At 35.6% G+C, this 17,141-nt stretch overlaps 1 protein-coding gene across 1 annotated transcript; it reads left to right on the forward strand.

The window, feature by feature from the left end:
- Nucleotides 1-3,909: 3,909 nt before the first annotated feature.
- Nucleotides 3,910-16,259, forward strand: mRpL20 (mitochondrial ribosomal protein L20). The gene is made up of 4 exons (XM_069843285.1): nt 3,910-4,073; nt 12,668-12,778; nt 12,867-13,010; nt 16,104-16,259. The coding sequence occupies exons 1-4, from the start codon at nt 3,987-3,989 to the stop codon at nt 16,209-16,211; spliced, it is 450 nt and encodes a 149-aa protein (XP_069699386.1). The 5' UTR covers nt 3,910-3,986; the 3' UTR covers nt 16,212-16,259.
- Nucleotides 16,260-17,141: the final 882 nt, after the last annotated feature.

The following is a 17,141-nucleotide window of genomic DNA, read 5'->3' on the forward strand; positions in this document are numbered from 1 at the left end:
CTTTGATACCTCTTGCAAGCAGTATGCTATGTCTAGAATTTTTGTCTGAAGAATATTGTAGAGCACATCTGTATGTGCGAACACTCTAGCATAGACTTCAAGAAGAAATATATTCTGAAACTGTGTGAGAAAATTCAAATATCCTTGAGCCTGCACAATTACAGCATCATCCCAGTTTTCTTCAGAGTCATTACAAATGGTATTTTTAAAGAAAGCAGTCCGTTTTTCTCTGTATTCCTTTACTGTATTTACAAGCCAAGATGTAAAATTCAATCTAGTTGGTGCTACTTTTGGGAGTTTCTTGTTCATAAATTCCTTGAGTTTTCTGATGTTTTAGGAGATGATGAGAAAAATGCAGCTAAACCCGACAGTGTTTTGAAAAAAAATGCGACATTCTGGAATGGATGAAGTAGTTTGTTGCAAAACTAAATTGAGAACAAGGCTGTATCAATGGACAAATAGTGCTTGAGGATACTTTTCTTGAACTTTTGTTTTTAAGCCATTAATATTTCCCGCCATAACTGAAGCACCATCGTATGTCTGTGCAATTAACTTATTGCCGACATTGTATTCTCCTATAACACCTTCCACATGCTGAAACAAAGCAGCAGCAGTTTTGTCCGAACTGACATTTGTGAATCCTATAAACCGTTCTTGAACATTGGCAGTACTGTCGACGTATCTTAAAACAGTGGACAATTGACTCTGATTAGAGCAGTCACTTGTTTCATCAACATCAATGGCCACAAAAGGTTTTATGTTCTTTATCATAACCCCACGTATAGCAAATATTAAGTCATTCTGAATTGCGAGAGAAGTACCACGAAATACTGTTGAACTCTCAAAATGATTGGCCACTAAATGTCAAATTCACTTAAGGAACTTAAATATTCAATATAATTTCCTCTATTGTCTGATTCCACACTCTCGTTATGACCCTGAAAAGCCAATTCTTGTTTTCCTAGAAAGCAAACTGCGTTAATAAGATGCAGTAAAATCTCCCGATTTTTTTTTTCACAAGAGCATTGTGTTGGTTGATGTGTAGAGCTTTTCGCTGATCTAGCTGTAAATCAATCCTTGTCTTCCCAAAGTTTGCAATGTTCATGCTACTACAAATATGAGCTTTTGATTTGTCGTATTCTAGGACTGCCGTTCGAAGGGAGTTCATATTAGAAAACCCCTCTTTTGACCACACATTAGTTTCGCGGCTAAATAACAAACATGGCCAGCAAAATAGTTTAGACAGTTTAGAGGTACCACACAACCAATTACACTTACCATATGATGTTGAAGTGAAATGGCGTGTGTACTCTCGCTGTTTTTCTTTTACGTCCATGGACAAATTTAACTCAGGAATTGGTCTTTCCATTTTCACAATTTCAACTTTCTCGTTGTATGTACGACGGTTAAAAGGCACTTTTAATAAACCTTCTATTACACCGTCATTTTCAACACAAACCTCTCCAGAAACTTGTTCTGCCATATTTTTCACAATATCACTTAATTGGGAAATTAAAAACTTAATAATTCACAATTAATATAACTCTTAGACACTCGAACAAATCACAGATTTAAAATAATGCACTGCAAGAACACAATCACATTCATTTGCTAGCGTACTAAGCTATTGCTGCTTCGCGCCTGCGAAGAAACCGATCACGAGAGCGGCAACTCGCCCGCCTACAGTGCACGATGGAAACATTAGGTCGAGGGGGGGACGGGGAGGACAGCATGAGCGAAACGGTCACAGGCTACCTCACGTAGCTAGTGGTTTCTCCAGCGATGCCGCTTTGACAACTTGTTTCTTTTCGAGAGCAGAGAGCGCATATAAATCTAACAGTTACTTTAATTTTAATTACTATGGTAAAACTAATAATACAAAATTATTACATTATGTTATATTATAAACTTTTTCCTTTGTAATTTCCTTGGGCTACCGCCGGTAGCCCCGGTAGTCCGCAAAATACGCCCGTGAGTAATAGAAGCCAATATTATTTGCCCACCATTTTGCAGTCAGCTGGACGAATTGTGTTTTTTTCTACCCTCTTTTTGCTGTAGCAAAGTCATGAGGGCTATATACAACGAGTTAGAAAGAGAAAGATATAGAGTGGTCATTGCGGCGCCATGTGTGAAGAAAATTGAACGACCGTCGGTAATGAACTTATGCGCCCAAAACAAAGTGGGCGTGGTGATAACTGACAATAGAATCGTCAGCTGTCTTAATTTCGTTTGCATAAATCAGTTAAACTGAAGTGGAAAAACCTAGTATTTCGTCAAATACGTGCTAGGAACTTAATCTAAACTTATGTACGCTAAATTTAAAACACTTGAGCTTTTCCTAGAAGGAATGCTTAAAAGAATAACCTAAGCAAAATTGTCATGTAGTATGACAAGAAGTCCTAGCAAATATACTGAAGACTATGTTAATATTCCTAGGTTCTTTTAAATGCGACCTGCAAGATTGCCTATAAAATGAACGTGTATGATTCGGATGATTTTATTAAATTGATTTCCCAGTCTCTACACGTTGCAAAACTATTTACTATACCATAAGATATAGAATGAACGTAGGCCCTATCTGTAGTAAACAACCTTTACCTCCAAGCTTGTAACGTGGGTGAAACATGACAAAACACGCTTTCAGTTTTTTGTTACAGTAAAGTATAATTATTATCGAAATGTGAACGTGAGGCCAACAGCCGGCTGGTCTGTCTGAGCCTTTCAAGGGCTGTGGCACCACAGATAATTATTAGTGTATAATTGAGCACCCACGTAAAATAATGGGGTAAGTAGTTACGAAATATATTCATACTTACCCCATTATTGCACGTGGGTGCTCAATTATGTTCTTTCATGTCTTTCCAGTCAAAATACTAACAACAATACGACCTACCCCAGAGTTTTGCGTTATTTTGGATACGAGTGTCGAAATACAATTTTAATATTTGATTGCTATTACTAGGTTTGAAACGGAATTGTAGCGGTTTTATCCGTATTTAGTTTAACTTTATTACTAGTGAACCATTTATTTGATTAATCGTTTGTCTTCGAAATAGGCCTACTTGTTATAAGCTACAGCTCATCGTCTTCTTGTATAAGCAGTAAGGACAGAAGGAGCAGAAATAAAGGATGCCGGTGTCGAAATACAGTTTTAATATTGTATTGCTATTTGTTTTTCACTGGGTCTGAAACAGAATTGTATTGGTTTTATCCGTATTTAGTTTAAGTACATTACCAGTGAACCATTTATTTTGTTTATGCCGGGCGTTGTTACACATTTATGCATGAAAAAAATGCTGCTAATTAACAAAACTATAGACTTAACTTCATGAAATGTACATGAAATATGATATATCAGTTGTGTTTTTCCTTTTGACATTGCAGTTATATGGAGCACACACAACAGGAATGTTTTTTCTTCGTTTATTTGTAGTTCTTACCTCCGTTATACAACTTTGTAAGCAGACGAATTTTTACAAAGGTGGGCGCTTAGCTCAGATCTGCCGTGTTTCGCGGTGGCACCGCAAAGAGCGCTGTCAGGACAACATGGCCACTCTATAGTCTTCTCTTTCTAACTCGTTGGCTATGTACCGATCTCACGTCATAGAGCCTCTCAATCACTGCCGTCTGAATCATAGTATATTTCAGACGCCCCCACGGCAGTGGCAGTGCTCTCAACAAGCCTCAAGACCAGTGTCGCCAATACAGCGGTTTTTCCGCTAGACCTAGCGTTTTTCAGTGTTAGTTTAGCGGATAAAATTTGTGAAATTTCTCTGGCTCATTTAGGGGTTTAACGATCTTTTTTAACACCAACAGCGGTAAAATAATCTTATTTTACATTTACAATATATCAATTTAGCGGTTTCTGCTCTATGCCTTAGCGGGTTTTTAAGAATCTTGTTGGCAACGCTGCTCTAGACTATAAGAGATTTTAGTGTAGAGTGAGGTTAGAGGGAGTTTGCAATTCTTGCAATTAGCGTTTGGAAATGGTATTTACAACATTAGCATTATTTTCCCGAAATAGGGGTCCGTGTGAGTTTTGGAAGAAGAGAAGAATACTGAAAATGTCAGCAGTAAGCTATATGTTGTAGATTTTATACCACTTAGAAAGAAAATTGGGGTTTCCATAACCAAAGAATGCTTACACATAATTTGTGCTGTACCTGAAAGGGAACTGCTAATGAGCTTAAGTGGAAGCCTGTCATACTCTGCGCAGGGATTGTCCATAGTTGCCGTTCTCCAAAAATCACTTCCCTATTACGTGAAATGTCAGATAAGATCGTGCATCAAAGCGCTGTCCTAGTTGAGAGAGCACTGTCTGTTCTAGGCCAGAGGCTTTTCAATTTTTCGAGATTTTGTTGAGACTTTCTCAACTTTAGAGTTAATATGGGTAGCTAATTTTCTGTATTTGTCAACATGCTGTGGAGATCGTGTTCAGTTTGAGGGAAGGTTTTACATGAGCTAAAAGAGCAAGATTTTTCTATAGGACGCGACACAAACTCCCAACTTGCTTTTTCTAAGTTCTTCTTTGCGGGAATCTGTAGTAGGTTAGGTTAGTTCAGTTTAAGCTTTTTGATATGCCTTGCATAAATCTAAATGAAATAAAATGTGAGTTTTGCGTTGATTTTGAAGTGTTATACCTCTTTATTTTACGTATTAAATAATCACTTTTAGGTTACCTACACCAATCAGTTCTTTTCAATTGTTTAGCTATGTTCTAATATATTTATAAGTCAACTGACGTTCTACAGTACAGTAGGCCTATATCAATTGTTCACGTTCCAAACCATCTTTCCTCTGAAAATTAGACCTTTTACTCCTCACTTTTTTCATGCTTTCTTTCGGTGTCGCGTGCTGTAGAAAACCCCATTTACAGTTCTGTTAACATTTAGTATCACTTATTTGTGAGATATTAGAGTAAATAAGTTACACTAAATATAGAAGACTGTACTAACATAATCCACAGAATCGTATCATTCGGTAAGAATGTAGCCTAGGCGTACTGACCTAAGTTCTAGTCTCTCGTTACTAACGTACAGAATACTATTATTTCATATTTCGGCCTACAATTATTATATTATATACAGCGGCGGCTCGTGATCATTTTTGGTGGGGCCAAATATTTCACAAATTTTGCGGTATTTTTTATTTAGTTTTGGTTAATTGTTTCTGAATAAAAATTAGTTCATCATAATATAACTAAAACAACCAACTACATAATAACGCAAATTCAACATTAAACTCGCCGTTTTTTTTTTTATTTATTGAGTATGCCCCAACAAGGATAACTCATATGTAGGACTATACAAGAACACATACATATGTTATACAATGTAATTGAAAAAGTCATGAAACTACAGTCTGTGAAAAACAATAACACAAGAATTTATTAAAGAAAGAAAGCAAAATAAGAACAATTAATAATAAGATACTGTAACAAAGTTTTGGGAAGAAAGAAGAAAAAGTTTGAAATCATGAAATAAATAATCTTTCCAAAAACGTATTTTTAAACAATTCTTAAAACACCGGCAATTTGGTAAAATCCTATATTCTAAAGGAAGTTGGTTAAAAGTTGTTGTTAAAAAATGGTTAAGTCCTTTCATTCCATAAGTTGGTGAGCTATGCTGAGAAAAAAATATATTGTCTTTTTGTCTTGTTAAATTAGTATGTAAGAAATTGGAATATAATATTACTATGTATTAAATTGTTAATAACTTTGTACATGAAAATAGCAGCACCTAATCTGATAATTGATTCAACTGGTAGAACGAAAGCAAATTGATATAGATATTTAACTGGAGTAAAATAATGAAAACCCAATAAATTTCTTAAAGCTCTATTTTGAATAATTTGTAAAGGTCTCAAAGAAATTTTCTTATTATGTCCCCAAACAAAATATGACATATACATTAAATGAGAATGGATAAAAGCATAATATACATTCAAGAGACAAGATATAGGCAAAGATCTTTTAAGCCTTTTCAAAATACTAGACATTGGAGCAATTCTCTCATAGACAGCCAAAATGTGCTTATCCCATGTTAAATGTTCATCAACAATCAAACCTAAAAATTTAACTGATGCAACTTTTTGTATTACAGAATCATTAAACTTGAATTCTTTCGGAATAATATAATATAATGTAAATGAAGAAATTTTATGTCATTGACATAAATTAGAAAGCGAAGAGGTCCCAAAATTGATGTTTGCAGCACATCGCATGATAGTAAGAGAGTATCACTTTCCAAGTTATTCACTGAGACATATTGATACCGTTCACTTAAATAACTCCGAAACCACTGTAAAACAATATCTCTAATACCAATAGATTCCAGTTTACGCAACAAAATTGAATAATTAACTGTATCAAATGCTTTTCTAAGATCAATAAATAAACCTGCTGGAATTTTATTTTCGTTATAACTTGTTCTCTACAAGTAACCATGTCAACAGCAGCATTTAAAGTAGATGATGATTTCCGGAAACCATATTGATGAATGTAGAAAAATTCTATTCTTGTAAAATAATTATATAGTCTTTCTTTCATACATTTTCCAAAATTTTAGAAATAACAGGCAATACTGAAATAGGACGATAATTTGTAGGATCACCATTTTTAAAGACAGGAACCACTTTAGCTATTTTTAAACCTCTAGGGACAGAACCTAATTGAAATGCGTAATTAATAAATTAAGAAAGTGCCAAGCATAAGGAAGATTTACATTTCTTCATAATAGAACTTGTTAATCCATCTCTTGTTTTATTATTTTATGCGTGAAGCTATTTATAACTTCAATAACTTCAGTATATAAAACTGGCTCCAGAAAAAACGAATCCTTTTCTGTATGAATGTTCTGCAGATGTGAAGATTCCTTTTTTGGTATTAAGTTCGCTAAATTAAAACTTATATTCACAAAAAAAGTCATTAAAAGCTCGAGGTATTTCGGATAGTTGAAGACATATATCGTTAATTTGTAATTGCTTAACATCTGAACTACTCTGTGAACATTCTTCTTCATCATCGACATTTATTTCATATCTGTTAGTGTTCTCTCTTATTTCCATTAAAGCTGACTCAAAATGTTGTAATGCATCAGATATGCTCAATCTATTTGCAGTTTGCATCAGTATTGTATTGTATAATATATCAACATGTTTCATCAAGTCATAAAAGAAATTTAGAAAAAACAAAAATTCATTATTATTTAACAAGTTTTTTTTAGGCCAAAAGCTTCTCTCACTGTTGTATCAGCCCATTCGAGTCATCTGTCTCTTCAATCCTTTTCGAAACATTTCAATAGCTCCACTTTATTACCCTTAATGGAGGATACAACTCAGGACTGAAAGTTCCATCATGTTGCCAAAACGGTTGATATGCTGGTATGCGCTTACTGCATGCAGATCTCGGTAAGTCACTGCATCTGCATTTAGGTGAAGTGGAGAAAAATGTTGTGAACCCAGTAATATTTGCAAAAAAGAAAAAAAAAAAAATTGAAAGGTTGTAGACTTCGTTTTAGAACCTTGCTCAGACCATTAGATATGCGATTGTTTACTTCTTTGAAAAAAAGAAATCTTTCCACAGATTTACAACTTTTATGTATCTCAAAATAATGGCAAATTGGCTTTTACAGGTTATATCTGTTGTTTCGTCAGCCTGCACAGCAACAAAATCTATAGAATTAATGTCCTGCTTCAGATCTTCCATGTATACGTCATACGTACTAATAATTCATTTTATATAGTGTGTGAAGTATATTAAAAACAGAAGTACTGTTTACTTAAGTGTGCATCCAATACATTATCAAGGCTGACAAGTAAAGATAAGTCTAACAAATTTCCCTGATTTTCGTTATGACCCCTCAGTGATAATTTGTGAGTTCCGCGAAATACTAAAGAATCAATTATTCTCCCTAATATATATCCATTTTTTTGTGTCCTGTTCGTTGTTTCTGAATTGAAATTTTAACCATGGAATCAATTTGTACTGCGATATTTACCGTCCCAAATATTTTAAACTCACAAGCATTTTCTAGAATTAACTCACTGCAACTCACAAAACACATATCTTCAACAGTTGTTTCCACCCATCAGGCGGGCCAGCTTGGATGTGCCCCAAATGAAGCATATACTCGTAAGGGTAACTTCGTGAATTTCCGTCGGTAGCGAATGCGATATTGCACGCACCGCACAATGGCAGTTGAGCGCTAAAGTGATTCAAGTTGTGGAGCCCTTTGATGTGGACCCAAGCTCACAATATTTAGTGTCATACAATCTTTGACGTTTTACCGACACATTGCGTAATGTGACGAAATTTACTGAGACAATTATGAATCCAATACACTGTCCAGAACAAAATTTACGTATTTCAAATGCGAAAAAAAATTATGGAGAACGAAATATTTGCCCTAAAGGACCGGTCGCCCCTGTCTGTGTGTGATTCTGTCCTTTCGAGAAAAATAAATTCCAAAAACCTCCGATTTTTGCCTAAAAAATGAAAACGCGCAGAAAAAGGTAATTTGCTAGGAGACGTTGTTGCATATAGACCACGGTTAAACGAAGTATTTTCTCTGAACCAAAAATACAAAATGCGTTGCTCGTTTCACCTTATTATGAATAAGTGTCGGGGAAAGTGTCTTATTTTAGGTTATAATTCAGAACTCGTTCAGTATTTAATAAGATGTTTAGGATTAGTGTAAAACTGGCCTATGTGCAACGACGTCTCCTACCAAAAAAAAAAAAAAACACTTTAAATATAGACAATTTCAAACTTACATTTCAATTTACAATAACGATCAACTTAACATTCCTAAGCTAATATAATATAACCTGTCAACGACAAAAGAGTCAGTAAATAGCAAACTACGATCACTTACCTCACATTAATGAAGATGTGGATACATTTCTCCCACTTCCATGTAAAACCCAATACATGCGTTCATGATGATCTGGATATGCCCTCTTGAACATAACTCTGTTAAATATCCGACATTCGTAAATACAACCACCACACAAACCACCATAATGAGACTTAGAACTAAATGCAATTTTATGCAAGATGAGAGGATGCGAAGGCATTTCTTTCCCCTTCTACTTGCCCTGAGTCCGTCAGTCAGACTGGTAGCTGTTACCTCTTATACCTGCACTCCCCCCCCCCAAGTTGTACACACAAGAAAATAAAAAATTAAACAAAGTACATAAGTGGATATAAAATACAGTGACACAGATGTTTGACAGTTACATGTTTCAGTATATTTTAGTGTCGTTCTTACAGTATTTTCAACTAATAATTAATTACTTAAATTAAGGGATGTTAGTTTATATTATGAAGTCGGGGGGGGGGGGAATGACACAGTGCAGATTGTTGCGTTGTGTATGCTTAGAGTAGCAACTAGCGGCGAAGAAAACATTTATCTTCTGCTGTCAGTAGCTTTTTAATGTGCCAGTTGATATAGACAACAGTAAAATGAAATACAAACGCCTAGTATAGATTTTCGAAATATAGATTACCAGTAAGCATTTTCAATAATAAGAATTTCCACTATGTTCAAATTCAATTAGTCGAACGTTAGTAAGATAGACAGTAGCATCTTTCCCTTCACGGGTGGTAAAGAGTGTGAGTAGAGGGGAAACCCTATCAACCAAACTGAAATGGGGATTACATACAACTTCCATCACCAGAACCAATCTCAAAGTGACAGAGACAAAATGAAAACAATCGAATATCGAATTAATGTGACGTCATCAAACATCGATTTATACACATGCGGCTCGCGACAGGATCTTGCGCGGACTTGGTTAATAAAAACCTAAACTAACTAAACCTAACCTTCGTATATGCAAGATGTGTAAACTGAGCATGAAAGGAACTGCTTGATTTGATCTGGAATGTACACGCGAAAATAAATTCACGTAAAGATCATGCCGATACAGCATGAGAGGTCAGTGCATAAACTAGAGCCAAACAGTTCCTATCCGTGTTATAAACATCAAACACAAAATGGCTGACTACCATTTCCAATTGGCCGATATCCGTAAGTGAATATAATAAATCTGAACAATGATAGTTTTCCGCTCACTTTTTCTAAGTGTTTCCACATTAGGAATAATAATATTAACTTCATAAAAAACCAAAACCAGGACTTATAATTATTATATATAGGGCTTTATACACACCCACATTACAAAAAGTTTGGAAACACATTTTCTGTGTTATGGTGATAAACAAATATAATAGCATTCTTCTTTGGTTTTTATATTCATTATTAACATCTTTTCGATGTTATTGATTCAACAATACTAATGAAAAAAAATAAGACACTAATAGGCAATAAGCTTCAAATATTGCAAATAAGTGAAGTTATCCATAAGTGTGAATAGTGTTGTAAAAGTTGAAAATATTTTAATCTGTTATAATATTATCATTAAATCATTAGTAGTCTAATGGCACATAGACTACCACCACTTACGCCAGTAGTGTCAGAGTTGTAAGCTCTGAAACCGGTTGTGGAGCTAGAGACGCCCAGTCAGAGCGTGAACTTGCTTATGTCTGTGGAAGCAACGGAGCACGCAACGAGTTATAGTGGAGCGCTCTGCTCCGTTTAGGCTCTGTCTGACAATGCTGACTTATGCGAATGTGCATTATTGCAATGTACGTAGAAGGCCTATCATATTGGGAAACAGCTCAATGTCTAGACTTTCTCCTAGTGATGTATTGAAGACCTGGAGACGTTACCAAGACAATCAGTCTCTGATAGACCTCGCGAATGTCGGCCATGAGTAACTAGAGCAGGTCAAGATCGCTACATTCAATTATTAAATTATTAGCTCAGAGAAGGCCTACAATTGAAGCGTCGGCTGGAACAACGTTATAAGTTACATTTGGTAAAATTTACAGGAGCTGCAAAACTGTGTACAAGTACAACGTTGTTCTTATGGGGTAGCAAACTTTTGAGTGGACAAATTTCACGTACTGCATTGATGGACAGTTGCAAGCCAAAGAGTACTGTATAGCAAGGTAACATGACATACACGATCAGCGCGTCTGGCGGTGAAACCAGGTGGCCCGGGTTCGAATCCCGGTCGGGGCAACTTACCTGGTTGAGTTTTTTCCGGGGTTTTCCCTCAATCCAATATGAGCAAATGCTGAGTAACTTTCGGTGCTGGACCCCGGACTCATTTCACCGGCATTATCACCTTCATTTCATTCAGACGCTAAATAACCTAGATGTTGATACAGCGTCGTAAAATAACCCAATAAAATAAAAAAAACATGACATACAACATTATTACATGGAAACACACCGAATGAAAATTTTGTAACTTACCGTTGTTCCAGCTGACGCTTCAATTAATGCCACAGAAATTCAAAGGGTCCTACAACCAATTATTGGAAGAAATATAGCCACACAAACCATCAGAAACCGTCTTCATGGAGTCAATCTGCATGCTGGACTTGCTTGGCAATCACCTTCGTTGACCAGACGACACAGCTTGACTGGGCAAGAGAACATGAAAACAGGAATCTCAGTTTATGGAACTGTGTACTGTTCTCAGATGAAACCAGAATTTGCTTTAAACCAGATTGAGGACGAATTCTCATCTGGAGAGAGTTGGGTAATGTTGCAAAACTTCGTCATGCAATTCCACATTACCAACAAGGTGGAGGTTCCATCATGTTTTAGGGAGGCATCATGCATGACGTCGTACACATCTTATGCCAGTCGAGGGTAATATAACAGCAGAATTGTATTGTAATCAGGTTCTGGAAACCATCGTTGAGCCAATCCAAAGACAATTTGGTGGTGGATTAATTTTTCAAGACTATAATGCTAGGGCACACCGAGCAAGATGTCTGGATGAGTTCCTCGAGCATGCTCATATCAGGAGAATGAAGTGGCTAGCATGTTCACCTGATAGAACATGCTTGGGAGAGGCTCAAAGTTGCCATTCGACAATGCAATCCTCCTGTACAGACTGTCCAAGACCTACAAGAGGCTGCTGTTGAAGAGTAGGACCGTCTTGATCAACAGGTACATGATGACCTTATTAGCAGCATGTCAAGACGTATTGCTGCATTTATTCAAGTCCAAGGAGGTGTTACCAAGTACTGATACTCTAAAAATTGTAGTTTCACAGCCAATTCATATCAAATTTAAATTGTGATGTTTCTTCACTAAATTATTCAATTTGTTAATTTCGTCATTTATGAAATTTAAGAGTTTAATCAATAAAAATTATCAAATAAATGCATGTATTCCAATGATTTTAAATTATTTTATTAGTTACATTCAGTAATTTGAAAGAAAACTCGAAAAATAGGGTGTTTTCAAACTTTTTGTGATGTGTGTGTATATATATATATATATATAATCATAAATTAAGTAATAATTTAATTTTATTAATAATTCACAAAGTTAATACATACATTAAACAATATGTCCAAGTTATACACTATTAACAACATAAATTAAGTAGTAAGCAAAGGAGACACAAGTACACCTTTTACTAAAAGACTAGTAGAAATCAGACCTCAATCCCTTAATTATAGGACAGGTGTTTTGGTGAGTGTAATTATATTAATGACATATTTCCACTATCGAAAGTTATTTCACACTTTATGTTTTAATGAAATCATTGTATTCTACTGAACGTAATTCTATGTTTACAGCACTTTTATGGGAGAAAAAGGAATTGCTATTCGATTGCTATCAGATATGTCCATCGAGCATTGGTTTATGCTACTAAAGGGAGGAAATTGAAGAAAGAAGATATGGCTGCTGTGAGTACAATATACATAAAGTAACTTTTCGTGTGTTTATATAGAAAATATTAATTTTGCTGAGATTTTTATTATTATTACTTTATAGCTCTGGGTCACACGAATTACAGCAGGATGCGAAGAACATAACCTGACATATAATTTGTTTAGAGAAGGTTTGGCACGCTGCAATATTTTGTTGAACAGGAAAGTTCTTGCAGATCTTGCAATTTGGGAACCACGGACATTCAAGGTATTGTATGATTTTCTGCTCAGTACGTGTGAACAAAGAACTAAAGATAATAAAATGTGATTTTCATCTCTCCAATACATTATAAAAAGAATATTGGTTACCCTACACAACTTCTTGAGATAATTTTCCAGAAGAAATTACAGTAAGTCCCAGCAAACGTTCCCGATATTTTTGTTAGCTGACCAGTGACAGGTCTCCCCACCCCCACTACTGCCGCTGCTTCACCCGCAAACTCGCAGTGCTTCACTGGATTAAAATTTACATACTATGTTATATTAATAACATTTGGAAGGCCTACTCATCCTCCATACTACAGTAGCTGCTGGAGAAGTGTTGTCATTCTGGTGTGATGAATTCACATCACATCATTCACAGAACCTGTTTTATTAAACCCATTCACTAAATTTAGTATTGTTTTTCTACACGAAACTGGGCACCAGGAAATTTACATCTAAAGTTTTCCCTTGTTCTGCTACAGGACTTCTTTTTCCAAATGTATATTTTCAGAATATGTACACGTTCATGCACTGAATATATAACCATTGCAAAACACAAGTTAACTCAATAACCGCGCGTTTATTCTTAGCTGAGTCACTGTGTGCATTTATTGAGCTGCTTGTTAAGGACAGGCTATGGTCTGACAACTAATTTTGGTGAAAGGGATTCACGGAATCACCAGCCATATATTTCACATGGTGATCTCTGGCTCTCTTTCCCTCTTTTGGCACTACACATACTGAAGGATAACATAAACACCAGTCAGAAGTGATGGTATAAACTAAGCTGGGATTCACCAGCCATGCAGATAAGGGAAGACGAATTTGTATGAATAGCCATTATCAACATTCTGTAATTGTTAGTCATAAAACAGGCATTTAAAATTTAGAGAATTTACAACATTTATTAATATAACATAGTAGTGCGTAAGTTTTAATTTTGCAAAGTACTGTTAGTTGGCAGATGCCATAGTGGAGGCACCTACTGCTGGTTGGCTGATAGAAGCACTGGGAACTTTTGCTGCGACTCGGTGAAGGATGGAAGAGCTAAGTAACAAATTAGAATTTCTGCAATAATAAGTAAACTTTTCTAAAAACTATTACTAATATGTATCAATTGGTTATTTGCCAGTTTGATGTTATACACCTTTTGGAAAATTGAGTTGAAGGTTATACAGTTTGTAATTTGTTTTAATAAATTCCTGAACCCTATACTGTATTGTAGTTATTTAAAATGTAATTTACCACGTTTCAGACCTTAAATGATTGATATTTCGGGCAGTAAGAAATGTGTGTGTGTGTGTGTGTATATATATATATATATATATATACCTATATAATATATGAGTAGCTTAATATCAAAGACGGACATCTGACCTCAATCGAAATTTAGATAGCTACGGTTTTTTATACAATTTTTCACTCTCTTTCCAGTTATAGTGAAACCATATGCAAACTCTAACACTACATTTATAAAATGAATTGTGTTAAATATTACGAGAACACTGTGAATTAAAAAATTGATTCTAGATCAAAACTAGGGAGACGACAGATGTCCGTCTTTGATATTAAGAGAGAGACACGCACACACACACACACACACACACACACACACACACACACACACACACACACACACACACACACACACACACACACACACACACACGTTGAACCATAAGTAATGTCATTAATTTCACGGTGTTATTCTTTGAAATATTTCAAACAAAAAAGTAAAGTATAAATTTTGCTCGTTTTTTGCTTCCTTTTCGAGATAAACATTGTTTTATATTGTAACTTTTAATTCACACAACAATGTTGCTTTTATTCACAACAATAATGACTTTCTATAACTGAACCCAAACACTCCCGTCAACAATGGGTATTTCACTCCACACAGCAACACAGTGTTCGTTATTGCACTCCACAGACGACAATGACAATTCACTTTGATTATTGAGAACAATGTACTGCTAATCTCAACTAATGTTCACAAAGCACTATTTACAAAACAGACCCGTCAGTTCTTCTAGCTCATTCACTCAAGTTCACAGTATATCGAACCCAAGACTTCCAGAGAGAGTCCACTGCACTCGAACTCAAGACTTCCGGATACGCCACACTCGCCGGGTCGCTGCCACAGTTGTGGTCCTCAAGTCGAACCCAGGTCTCGAAGGCTGGCTTCCTAGCTCGTCCACTGCTGCTTGACAAGACTGACTCACTGTTCTAAACTGAATTGGCTCTCTTCGAAGGCTGCTCGCTTTTTATTAGTTAAACCACACTTTCCAGAAATTACGATTTCGAGAACAATCTCATTACAACAATCGGTTCGCGTGGCTTTTCGAAACTTCCAGCTTCCCCCCTTTGCTTCGCACCACACCGCACATGCCCTTGCAATAGATGTGTGCGCAACTTCCTTTGCCGCTCTGCGCTACAGTGGCTGCCGACTTGCGTCTTTCCCTTCTTCGCCGCCTGTCTCCTCACGTGCCATCCCTCCTGCGGGACGTGTGCTCGATTCCCGCCTGTCACAATATGAAACATTTCATAGCGTGTTTTGGGAAAGCCACTGATTTAATTCCCAATATGTTCAGTCAATTTAAGGGAACAGTGTATTATGATAAAAATAATTTTGATTTTGCCTTTTAAATGTGCAAAAATTTGATCCAAACAAATGTAACTTTTCGTCCTGCAAAAGAATTTTACAATGTTACATTTGTTCTGATCAAATTTCTGCACATTTGAAGGACAAAACTAAAATTCTTTCAATAATTTATTAGACCTATCATAATACACTGCTCTCTTAAATTGACTGGGCATATTAGGAATTAAACTACTGGCGTTACCAAAAACACTTTGAAATGTTTGATGTAAAACAATTTTTTTTGTACTTAACTTTTTGAATGAAATATATCAAAGAATAACCCACTGAAATTAATGACATTACGATTCACTCTGTATATATCTCCCCCCCCCCCAATGTAATATTTGTTCTTGAAATGACAACTCTAAATCTATGTTGCAACATAAAAAGTGAACATCCTCTGTAACTTGGATATATGTGGCTACAACAGTGAGTTAATTTGTTTTTCACTTTCAGTCCCTAGCTAAACTGGCACATGCACGAGTCTCACAAGATGGTCTTGCTGGAGTGAGTGAATTAGGAGAACCACCATCTGGTGTAATCACAAGAGGCATGTTAAAGTAAATGATCTGTAAATAGTTTGTAGTAATAAATTAAGTAAATGGTAAATGATGTTTTTTTTTATTACAAAGGTAAATACTTAACTACGTACAAATTACTCGAAATCCTAAATCCAATGTAAAATTATTTTGTTACAAATTCAGGCGATTAGGAAATGTACTATACATATCCTTACTTGATACAGAGGGAAAGTGAAATAAGCGTTCCATGTATTCATGAGAGAAGAGAAAAGAGATTTCATTCAGAAACATTAACAGTACAAAAGAGTAACAGTTAGCATGCCTGACCGTGAAACAAGTGGGCCCAGGTTCAAATCCTGGTTGGGACAAGTTACCTGGTTGAAGTTTTTTCCGGGGTTTTCTCTCAACCCATTAAGAGCAAATGCTGCATAACTTTCAGTGCTGGATCTTTGACCCATTTCGCTGGCATATCACTGTCATATCATTCAGATGCTAGATAACCATAGGAGCATTCCATTGTCACGTACGGGACATTTGTACAGAATATAATAAAGTATCTTTCGATATAAATGAAAATGAAAAACTCATTTCTCAAGAAAGGTTTATTTGGGTATTACATACATAAAATTAGTTATTTTTGAGGTACTTAATAAATACCTAAATGCGAAAGTTTTGATAGATTCGAAGTAATTATAAATGTCACGTACGGGACAAGAGATGTCTACCATTGCTTGCAAGAGAATAATTAATTTTCAAAATTCAGCTCATCTAATTGATATTAATCAGTTAATCTTTTTTCGAATACACTACATGTTCCAAGCTAAAGTAAGGTGTATTTAATTTTTCTCCAAAACTACTATCAGACTTAGGAGAAAAATAGATCTCTCTGTCACGTACGGGACAAGGGTTGTCACGTACGGGACTTGTACACTTTTAATGAATTGGCTGTTTATTTTAATCATTATAATATAAT

This window comes from Periplaneta americana, chromosome 13 (assembly GCF_040183065.1).
Source record: "Periplaneta americana isolate PAMFEO1 chromosome 13, P.americana_PAMFEO1_priV1, whole genome shotgun sequence".
Lineage (NCBI taxonomy): Eukaryota > Metazoa > Arthropoda > Insecta > Blattodea > Blattidae > Periplaneta > Periplaneta americana.